At 36.8% G+C, this 12213-nt stretch overlaps 1 protein-coding gene across 1 annotated transcript; it reads right to left on the minus strand.

The window, feature by feature from the left end:
- Nucleotides 1–1187: 1187 nt before the first annotated feature.
- On the minus strand, nt 1188–1808 carry LOC110737081. The gene is made up of 2 exons (XM_021917450.1): nt 1439–1808; nt 1188–1343 (listed from the first exon to the last, which is right to left on the minus strand). The coding sequence occupies exons 1-2, from the start codon at nt 1766–1768 to the stop codon at nt 1203–1205; spliced, it is 471 nt and encodes a 156-aa protein (XP_021773142.1). The 5' UTR covers nt 1769–1808; the 3' UTR covers nt 1188–1202.
- Between the last annotated feature and the right edge of the window lie 10405 nt (nt 1809–12213).

The following is a 12213-nucleotide window of genomic DNA, read 5'->3' on the forward strand; positions in this document are numbered from 1 at the left end:
AGCTACCACGGAGGCAGAGTACGACCGAGCCTTGGATAACTTCAAGGATGCATACCAATGGTGCCCGGCAATCGTAGACTATGTGATGCAGCAGTGGGTGCCTCAGAGGGAAAAGTTTGTCAAATATTGGACAAACCAAGTTCTTCATTTTGGAAACACTACTACATGTAGAGTTGAGAGCGCTCATAGAGCTCTGAAGGACTGGATTGATTCTTCCACCTCTGCTCTGGATACACTGTTCGAGAGAATAAACAAGGCTATTGATACTCAGAGGAACGGCATCAAGAACTCTCTCGAGGACTCCAGACGGCGACATGGCACGATGTATAGCCATTTCATATTTAAGATTCTCCATGGTCGTGTGTCACACTACTGCTTGGGGTTGATTCTGAGCGAGCACACCAGGATGAGGGAGTTGGGTGATGAAGTGGCTATTCGGTGCGGATGTGCTATATCGGTGACTCATGGACTACCTTGTGCATGCACCATTCACCGCGTAATTACGCAAGATAGGGCGTCGTTACATGTTGATCAGGTTCATCCATTCTGGCGGACGCTCGTTATCGGAGAGCATGCTGTTCCACAGACAGTCAACCGTGAACAGGAGGAGTTGGAGCAGTTTCGTTCGATGTTTGACCAAGTGTCCTCCAGCCACCCTTCAGTCATTCGTAGTGCTACCCACGTACTTCATGACATGTTCAACTCGTCGTGCTTGGATCATGAGGAACCTGAGGGGGTCGAGCGACCACGGGGCCGACAACCACGGCGGGAAAGGAGTGCGTTTGAGTACATTCGTGGTCGTGGTCGTGGTCGTGGCCGTGGTCGTACATCGTCATCAAGTGGTAGTCAAACATCTTCGTCGGTGAATATGCCCGGCACCGGTACGGTACTTTAGTTTAATTTACTTTTTAGAGTGTTTGTTTAGTTTTCTGCTAACTTGTTAATTGTGTTTTTTGATGTGTGCAACAGGCAGAATGGACATTGAACATTTTCCATATAAAGACAGGATCCCTAACATCATGATGCCGTTCCTGGACGGGTGGAATGATGTGGTTGCAGATGGTAACTGTGGATTTCGGGTTGTGGCTGATGTGTTTCAGATGGGTGAAGACAACTACGGTTTAGTGCGTCAGTTGATGTACAGTGAAATCGCCTCAAACCGAGCTGTTTATCGTCACGTGTATAAATGCACTGCCGACATATCAATAATCTCTCTGTGACGCCCACTGCCACTGCTCAAGGGCCCGTTCCAGTTCATCAATAACAGCTCTGCCTGTTGCAGTCGTCATGTTGTCCCTCTCCTCAAAAAGTCTGTGTCCCAACTGCGTCATCTTTCCCATCCACTACACATAACAAAACACATAAAATTCAATAACGACGTATTATGAGACATATTATATGAAAAAAAACACAACTACAAATGTTTTATGAGACGTACCGCATCCACGGCAGTGGGCGGTGGCACATCATCATCATCGGCGTCGTCGCCGTGGTGGACGTCTCTGATCAACCTCGGGTGCGAGTGCCGGTTGTACCACTCCATGTAGTGCTGGTCACACATGGCAGCCACCCCAGTTGGCGGCCGCTGCAACTGCTCAATCCATATGCGGGCAACCATCGGAAACTGCTCCCACGTGCCAATCATGCTTGCCGGCCATTGGACGACGTACTCCTTCAACGACGCAGATCGGACGGCCTTACTGGGCCATGCTGGTGGAGGAGGAACAACTTGGACATATCCAAGCTGGCGAAGACAGCGCTGCGGCATGTACGCCTCTACGATCTCACGATACTGAATCAGTCCCGTGTAGAGGCATCCAGTTCACCTGCACATTTTTTAAAATTAGTAAGATTCGTACAATAAACACATCAAACTATAAAAGTAGAAATAATTTAAACACTTTACCTCTAATGGGGACATCCTGTCAAGCAATAACCGTATCGATCGCAGGCGGTCAATGGACTTCTTCTCGACACGCGGACTCCACGCACAGGCACGTGGCTGGCCATCCCCAATAGGAACCGGGTCGCGGTGTGGTCGAAACGCCGGGAAATACTCGTATATCCACGTCTGTAACAACGTCATACATCCAGTGATACCTGCCGCATGAGCCCGGCTCGAGAATCCTAACTGGCGATACATGTACGCTAATGTAGCCGACCCCCAAGAAAACTGGCCTACTCTGTCGGGCTCACACGCGTCAACTATGTCGCGTGGCCTGAGCTTGTTTCCGCTCTTATCCGGAAACAAGGTACACCCGAGAAGAAGAAAAACATATGCAGCCAGCTGTGTGTCCTGCGTCCTACGTGAAGTGGGGTGCAAACATCGCTGCAAAACTGCTGCGATCTTAACACCGCCGTGATCCCACACACCAAGTGCCGCTGTGTACAGCGCAGCCCTATCCACCGCCAACAGCTCCGCCAATAAATCTGCCTGATCCGCATCTGTGACAACAGATGCTCGGTTTCCCTCTACGGGAATCCCAAGGATGGCCTCGACGTCATGCAACATGATCGTCATCTCACCGAACGGAAGGTGGAAAGAGTTCGTGTCCGGCTGCCATCGCTCAACGAAAGCCGTGATCAGCGTCGAGTCAATCCTCTCATGCATGGTGGCAGGAAGGTGGCTCACTCTAGTGGCCCTCAATCGGCCGACCATCTCGCTCTCCTCCGGCGAAGCCTCAGCCCAACTACACAAGAAGTTACAAGTCCTCTCCCGGGTTTGGCATTTCAAAATGCCGCTATCCAAAGCCCGCTCTTGGTCCTCCCAAATACGGGTAGCGATGTGTCCTAGAAAGCTAGGAATCACACTCCCGTCTATAGGTCCCCCAGCCACCTCGCCCCTCACCACCCAAGAATCATTAACGGCCCTCGACCGTTTTCTGCTAACCGCAGACACAGTGGACGCAGATGATGTGCCAGATCTACTAACAAATCTACCATCTCTACCCTTACGCACGTCTACCCTACGCGTCTCATACACATCATCAAGCCTCTGACTGAATGGACCGTAATCATCATATGGTCCACTCTGATCGTCCACATCCTCATCTGCATCCTCCTCCTCCTCCTCCTCATCACCATCATCATCTTCATCATCCTCAGAATAGTGCACCCGTTCTCTACGAGCCGAGGCCGAAATACCACGGGATCTAACGTGTCTGGGCCCCGAGCTCTCCATTGAGTTCATCGTACTTCTCATAATGTCCATACTCTTCCCAGCCCCAGAACGAAAATACGATGCCTAACACAAAATAACAACACATGTAATATGCAATATAAACATGTAATATAAACATAAAAAAAGTAATTAAAATAAATAAATAAAACAATATACATATGATGGAAAATAAATTAAAAACATTACAAAATATTAACAACCTAAAAATAAAAAAATTAATAACCTAATAAATAAATAAATAAAAAATTGGAAAAAACAAAGCAAAAAAAAAAATTACCCAAAAAAAACAAATTGGAAAAAACAAAGTGAAAAATATAAAATTATAAAAACTTAAAAAAAGAAGAACATCAAAATTTTAAAAAAAATTTATAACAAAAAAAAGGGAACATAAAATTTTTTTTAAGTAAAAAAACTAATTCAAAAAAAAAAAAAAACAAGAACAATAAACAAGAACATAAAATTAAAAAAAAGAAAAACAAATTTAAAAAAAAATCAAAAAAAAAATAATTATTTTCGAAAATTAAATTTCAAATTTAAAACCAAAAAAAAATTAAATAAAAAAAATAAAAAGGCGGCGGCGCCTAGGCCAGACGCCGTGACGGTGGCGGCGGCGTCTAGCCCAGACGCCACTACCACGGCGGCGGCGCCTAGGCCAGACGTCGGTGCCGTGGTTCTGGCGCCTGGGCCAGACGCCACCGCCACCGTCACGGCGTCTGGCCTAGGCGCCGCCGCCGTGGTAGTGGCGTCTGGGCTAGACGCCGCCGCCGTGGTGGTGGCGTCTGGCCTAGGCGCCGCCACCGCCTCCGACCTTTTTTTTTTTAATTTTTAAACACAAAATTAATAAAAAATACCTTCTTGCCGGAAAACCGCTGTCCACCCGCCGCATGTGCCGCCACTTCCTTGCCGGGCCGCCTCGACATCGCTCGGAAAGTTTTTTAGAGAGAGAAAGTGGAAGTAGAGAATTGAGAGAAGAAATTGTGTTTTTTACTTTGAGGGCAAAAGTGACAATTCACTCTAATTTTGTGGGCTTTATGTGGAGATTCGCGGGCGATGATTAGCAATTGAGTCAATTTTAAGTTCTACGAAGGAAAAAAAAAAAACAATTACAACCTCCTTCCGTTTATGTGTAAGTGTCAGTCTCAAATTCAGTTTGTTCTTCACGGACCATAATTCATATAATAGTATCTAGAAATGAGTTATTTACCATTTCCGATCATTTATCACCATATTTTTGGGGATGATTTGTGAATTTGAAGCTAAGTTGCTGCAAATTTTCTTATCTTTTAAGGAATAATTTTAGACTGTATATAATGGGGGAGCTTTGTAAACAAACCTAGTTTCATCGCTACTTGTGACATTTTGGCTTAGTTATTCTAGATTGTACAATTGAGACTTGCGAGAAGGATTGCCTAAAATTTTCTTATATATACTTGGCCTTTCCATTATAATAACTAATTCGTGTCATTAATATTTAAGTTTAGAAATTTCACCACCAAATATCTCACAAATTTTAATGGTACCTTATTCTACACTTCTCCGTTTTTTTATACTTGCAACACTTTTTTAAAATGAAAATGTCACAATACTTGCAGCACACTATATTTGAAAAGTTTTCTTTAGTTAAAGTTGTACTATATTACTCTTAATTATTGTTTATGACCCACTAATTACACTCCAAACAATCTCTCAACACCATTTTAAGTGTGTTAAATCATGTTAGCTCCACTTTTCTTAATTACCGTGACAAAGTGTGTTGTAAGTATTAAAAAACGGATGAAGTATTTATTATTACGGAGTACAATTTTAACTGAATTTAAGGATTGAAACTTTACCTAAAAAACCAAATTGACTATTATCCCTAATTAAATAAATTAAATGTATTCCATACACCCTTACATATATTTGTGATAAACCATTTCACAAATAAGTTTGATTTCAACATCACGCAATGGATAAACTATTTAACTAAGAAAATCTTGATACTTAAAACCACTGAAATAAGTATATATTAAAGGTACATTAACAATAGCAAATTTTATCCTTTACTACATTTAAGAAACATCATTTTGATTTTAACTATCTTGTTTAAATTTTATTTTATTTTATTACCATTAAAATGCCCAAAATTTTGATTTTGTTACCACTTAACGTTTTCGTTAGAATTCCATCAGTGGCAACTTTTAAAATATTTTTTTCCTCAATTTGTGTGCCAAAAGTTATCTGTTTAGGTTTTGGGGGTCACTTTGACTTTTAGGGGTCCAAATTGAGGTCAAAATTGTGAAAAAAATAAGGAAAATGTCTCGTTTTGCTGTAAAAAAAGTATCGATTGGCGTACCAATATATTTTAATTTTTAGACATGCAAAACGAGACATTTACGTTGTTTTTTTTTTCAATTTCGAGCTCTATGTGGATTCTTAAATGACAAAACGACCTCAAAATAAACCATAACGGAATAACTTTTGGCCCCACTAACGGTTTTCTTGACATAAATTATTAGTGGGTAGCAAAATCAAAGAATTTTGACTTTCAATGGTTGTTAAATAAAGAAAAATCGTTCACGTAGTTATTTTTAAAATAGTGCATAGTAGTAAATGATAAAATTTCCTTAATAATATTCAAAATTTCAATACTTAAATTTCTGTTATATCTAGACTTTGTTTAAACTTACAATACACAATATGATATGAACTTATATTTAAGCTTAGCTTGGTGTAGTAGTAAATTAAACTTGATTAGCTCTATTGTCCCTAATTATAATTTATAAAATATATTTGTCAATAAATTATTTATTGAAATAAAGTGCAATTAAAGAAACGAAAACCAAGTCTTAAGGTTCGACAGATAATTTTGAGTTGCAATTTATGAGCACGTATCTAATCCGGCTTCTTAATCCATGTCATAAGGCTGAATATATAGATATCAAATAGAGTTATTTGAGTTTGTATCTAATAAAAGACATAACATATTCGAAGTGCATCTACCATACTACTCATTTGATTAAAAACACAATAACAATTTAAGGCAAAAGCTAACGAACGTCCGGAAGCATTAGATAAGCTAACTAAAGTAGAAATATTACATTAAAAATAAACATTAATTACATCAATCAACGCGTAATTTTGACATGCATTCTCAAATTAATATCACTTTAGGAAATGTTTTTAATGTCCCGGGCGTTTCTTAGTAAGATCCAATTTATAAATACAGTAAGTAAGAATTTTTAATTAATTAAAGAGAAAATTTAATTTAATTCCCTAAAAAAAAAAAAACGCCAAAGAGTGAAAGAATACACTATATTAAACTAGACTTTTGCAATTTCTACCATTGGTCGCATGCATGGTCGGTCTAAGTAAATAATTTTGTATTTTTCTCCAATTTTTTTGTTTGTTTCCGGTGTTTCCTTTATACGGAGTACATTATAGTGGGCATCTGATACTAATTAAAATTTTAAATTTCCTTTTTATGATTGATGAAAAGTAACCTTTCATAAAGTGACAGCCATCAAAATGTTAGACAATTGAATTTGATACATATCTTATTACTTGTTTTATATAGAGATATAATGCATCTTGCATGAACCCACAAATTCATGAGTTAGGGTATGCTAATATAACCTTTATTTCATAATCAACTTACGTTATTTTTGGACTTGTGCATGATTTATAAAATTGGGACCATTTTATAATTTATATCTTGCCTATATTATTACCAACTTTGGTGGATAATTGGATATATATCAACATCATATAGAAACTAGAATCAGGTACTAGTAAAGTACATACTTTAGGTTTTTATTTGTTAAAAGCTATGTATTATTCAAAGAAGGTGATGACCAACTTAAGAACGTTTACGTGCACATTGGAAGGCTAATTCGGTAGTCAAATAAGCAAATTAAATTACCATGCTGGAGAAGTATCGTATAATAACATTTCTTCTATCCATGCAAATACATATATCTTGTCCTATAAAATAATTCATACTCGGTAAGAATATAGTTAATGTATCTATCATTATATAATATTGATGATTTTATAACTCGTTAACTAGGTGGGTACATGAAATTATTCACGATGGATGAACGTAATAACCAAATACAATGACAAGTTTCAAGAGTTGAGACTGTGTGATAACATTGAGTGCGCTTATTTAAAAGATACATCTATTAACAACTTCTATAATTGGTGATTTCTATTTTTGTGTGGAGGGAATAGTTCTTTAAGTGTACTATGTTGTTTATTCATTAATAGAATGCATTTTCTCTATGTACAAATTTGTCTACGGTTATGTAGAACCCACTTCATCAATTTTGACATCGACCATGCCCAATAATTCATGTACAAGTTAACTTCTTTGACTTTTAATTTTTTGCTTTTAATATCTAATTACTAATTAGACTTTAGATACAACCATATAATACTTGTAGGTCACAAATAAGCAAAAGGTTGATTTTTCGATTTTTTTATTTTTTTATTTTTTAAATAGCTCATACTGTAGTAGTCTTCAAGACTACTTAGTTAGTTGGATGAATTTGGTCATAGAATACCATCTAAATATGGCACATTCCTTCATTGTTACTAGCTACGATTAACTTGGGTCCTTCGAGTAATTAATTGAGTTATGTCCCATGTTTTGTCGTTGCTATTTAGCTAGTATTTACCCTAATTGCATGTTTTTGACACAAATATGCAAAGGAAAATCTGGACATTGCACATATGAATACTAGCAAATCGGTTTATGATGCTATTACGTAATATAGATATGAAGTCCAACCTTAATTAGTGCTAAGGGTGAACCGTAAGTGAGGGATGCTTCATTGTATGTTATATCATATCGAAGCCTTAGCTTGCATGGGCTTTGTAATAAAATAACCTCGACTCCATTCATCGATCATAATATTTTATATTCCATCCGTGTAGACCGTGTTACTAATATTGCCTCATATTCCTAACATGCATGTGAGCTCCGATCCTTAATTAAAAGAAAGATAAAGTTAAACATTAAATCCTTTTAAATCAGTGGTATGGAGTACAATTAAAAATGTAAAAGTATATGAGGTATGATTAATAAATCATGACATATGTATATTGTAATCCCTATGCACTAGTCAAGCTCATTTCTTACACAAAATTCATTTAGGGTGGTTGTCCGGATAAAAAGGTTGGTCTATCTTAAGTCGTTGATATTATAGGTGATAATTTCGTGTCGTGATCCCTCTAAATGACAATAAACCTACGTTATCTTCGTTTAGTCGAGTCGAATACACAATGGCATTGATGTATAATATGATTCTCGAGATAGGTTGCTTAGTAATGATCTTCTTTTGGAGCTACATAACCCTCTCCGACAAGCTACCATTGTGTATTAATTGTGATTTAAGTCAAAGCGATAATCTCTCTAATAATCCTATTCACCATGGAAGTAGCATGCATATGGATGTTAATAGATACTCTAATTTGTGAAGCTCCAATCAACAAACCTATGCTATATGTAGGACTCAGATCAGAGGTAGAATTTATCTTTTGCTTGACAAATCTTCATCAGTTTTTAGTTTCCTTTGCTTCTTTCAGTGTTCCCATGAATCCATGATAACCTAACACAAGGATTATATTATTTTTTTGAAATCAACCTAATACAAGTTTGGATCATAGTAATCCAGTCCTATTCATTTTATCTTATCTTTATTTACCTTAGAAAAATTAAGTATTAGATAAGTTTAGATAAGATTAAATCTGATAAGTTCTACTATTGTTTAATAATAATAGTTATCCAAGTTTAAATTCAATAATAAGTTACAATAACCTTATATAAGTTCACTTTAGTTCTGAGTGAAACTCATTAGAGTATAACACAATCTAAAAACATATTTGTTTGTGTATCATCAAAACGTAAGAACGATAATAATCATTTAATGTTCCAATGCTCTTATCAGATCTCAACTTAAATAGCATGAATTTTAGGAAAGTCATATTAAAAAAAAAAAAAAAAAAAGCCTTTTTTTGGATCATAACAAAAAATCTATAATTAAGTGGAATAACTCCATTGTCACTATAGATGAAATAATGAGATTCTATTAAGATAAGAGTAAGGAATTTTTTTTTATTTATTTATTTTTTTTTATGAAAAAAAAGAGGCACAATAATTACACAAATTTTTATATGTGGCTGACCATATCGTGTGGTCAGCCATCATGCTGGTTGCTTTGTTAATGTTATAGGAGTTATTTAGTCAGTGTTACAGGGTCTAATTCATTAGTGTTAAAAAGATTAATCGTTCAGTGTTACAGGGGTTTATAAGCGGCCATATAATATGTCCAGTCGCACACAAAATACGCCGTAATAATTATTATTATTAACAAAAATAATGGAAGTAACAAACAAGCATAGTGGGAAATCGGGCTAAAGCCCATATATTCATCATGAAAACATGATAATGTTGATGACTATCCAAGACAATCAACATTGGCATGGCCAACAATGTGGGTAAAAGATTCCAAAAATTGGTGTTTAATTTTTATTCTTTTTTTTATAATTTTATTTTATTTCCATCAAAAAAGACTGACAACACAGAAAGCAAAGAAATTTATGATAAAGACGTTCCTCCTAACTTCCCACATTAGACGAAAACCATGTAGGCCCATGACAGCCAATCCACCCGTGTGGCCCGTTGGGCCCCCACCAATCTGTCACCGTCTTTGAATGGTGGGTCCTACAATTCTAATGTTAATCTCTAGGAATTAAGGCCTTGATTAAGGGCCCAACACCTAAGCCCATAACCTCAAAACTTTCACAACCACACGTGTGCATTAAATGCTCATAAATATGGTCATAATTTATCTTTTTCCTGTGCCCATAAATTGACTTTCATGGATTCTATTCTTGCCTAACCCATGTATTTTTCTTGAATCTTATCAATATTTTCTAAGAAATTTTATTTCTAAGGTTAATTTATGTGATGACCTAGACGGCTAGACCTACCTTGGTGTACTACTGTGTTTAATGTGTCATCTTGTAAAGCCAAACATATATAGATGTATAGAGGACAATACTTATCTCATTTTCTCACAAACACCCACATACGTAGTAGGTAAGGAAAATATGTTCGTTGTTAGCATCAATTAGCTAAAATTAAGTCAAATATGATATCTATCATACAATAATTCTTCAATCAATTTATGAAATACATCACTCCATCTGTTCATAAATTAATAGCCATATACGCTGATTTATCATCATAATTAAAAAGATATTAGTCATCACAATTGTTGGTATAAATTTTCTATTATATTATGCCACTATCTGAATTAAGTGTATGTTGATGAGAAAATAGAACACACAACAGTATTGCGAAGGACATTTTTGTTTAATCATGTCATATTTGTAATTGTGAGAGGTTTAGATATTGTTTCAACTAATTCTAGGTGGAGAGGAGATCTCACAAAATAACAATATAAAATAACACAATATAAACATTAGACATATTCATTATGTATTGTAGTTAGACAGTTTTTGTTCTAAATAATCAAGTTTAATAATTTCAAGATAAAAGGTTTACAAAAATCCCATTTAAAGGTCTTTTTAAGGACAAGTTAAGATTTCAACAATTTCAAACAAAACCATCAAGTTACATTTGCAACAACTAATAAGCTCATTTTGAATTAAAAGTCTATTTTTTTAATTAACTAAAAAGCCGTTTATATATATATATATATATATATATATATATATATATATATATATATATATATATATAAGTCAATGAATAGCCGCCATTTACCAAAACATTACCTAAATCACGTGTAATTCTTTTAGATTGATAAAAATAAAGGATTATTATGTACGCATGGTTGGGAACTCTACCTATGATTCATTAGTTCTAAGATAGAACTTTGTCGAGGTCAGAAGCTCCTTTTGGGGTCTATGCATAACCAAATGACGAATTATCATGGTATTAGAGTTTATATGAATATCCTAGCTCTGCCTTGTTTAATTGGTACATAAAATTAGAGTTTCTTGATAATAATATTCTAATATGATGATTTGATTATTTACTAAAAGCAAGAGCCCAACAAAGCTGATTGTCCCAATCTGAAGGGGAAACTTGACCCATTTTGACTGAGTTTTGGGATTGTTATACTAAGTACCCCATATCGAAAAAACAAAGAGAAAACAAAACTAACATATAAATTGTTTGGGTCCAATTTAGTCCAATTGGGCCTAGTCATTAAATGATCCAATTAAAAGCCCAAGGTCAAGGTTCAACTCCTCAACTATGCTAAAGTCCAGATCAGTCCAAGGCAAGTCAATTGGGCTAAGGCCCAACTTCTCCATATATGCAAAGGTATAAAAGCCATCAATATTACATTTGTACATTCATTCAACAAAGCCTCAAGCAATTAATTCTCTTGCATAGTGTTTTCTTTCTACACACTGTACTGACTTTAGCATCGGAGGGGCCTTCCTCGGCAACACCCCCGAGGCTAGTTTACGTGTGTTTACTGTGCAGGAAACCTTCGGCCCAACATCACTTGGACCGAATCCAGTCTTCTCCACTTCATCGGACCTTCGACAAGGTCCCATTGTTTTCACCCGAAACAATTTGGCGCCGTCTGTGGGGAAGACTTTCAAAAATCTTTAAGCCAAATTTCTAACCAAAATCATCTTGCAATTATCTTAGTAGCAATGGCTAAGAACCGCAAGAGCAAAAGCCTCCGTCAAGGAGCAGGCGAAAAGCCTAAAACCCCTACACCATCACCCTCACCGGACCGGAACTCTCCCAAGGGTGCCAGCTCGGGGGGAGGATCATACAGGGAGGATTCCCTTTCTCCCGTAATTCATAACTCTCATCATAGGCCGAGTCACTCTCGGTCTAGCAGGGGTCAGTCCGATCATAGGACACATTCAGTGCCCCAAAGCCAACCATCGACTGTGCGCTCTCATTCCCATACTCAGCCGAGGACCCCTTTGACGGGGCCCAGCTCGGAGGAGGTGGCAAGAGCGCTGGCAGTGCTCATGGAGGCAATGAGGGCACAAAA

This window comes from Chenopodium quinoa, unplaced genomic scaffold (genome assembly GCF_001683475.1).
Source record: "Chenopodium quinoa cultivar QQ74 unplaced genomic scaffold, ASM168347v1, whole genome shotgun sequence".
Lineage (NCBI taxonomy): Eukaryota > Viridiplantae > Streptophyta > Magnoliopsida > Caryophyllales > Amaranthaceae > Chenopodium > Chenopodium quinoa.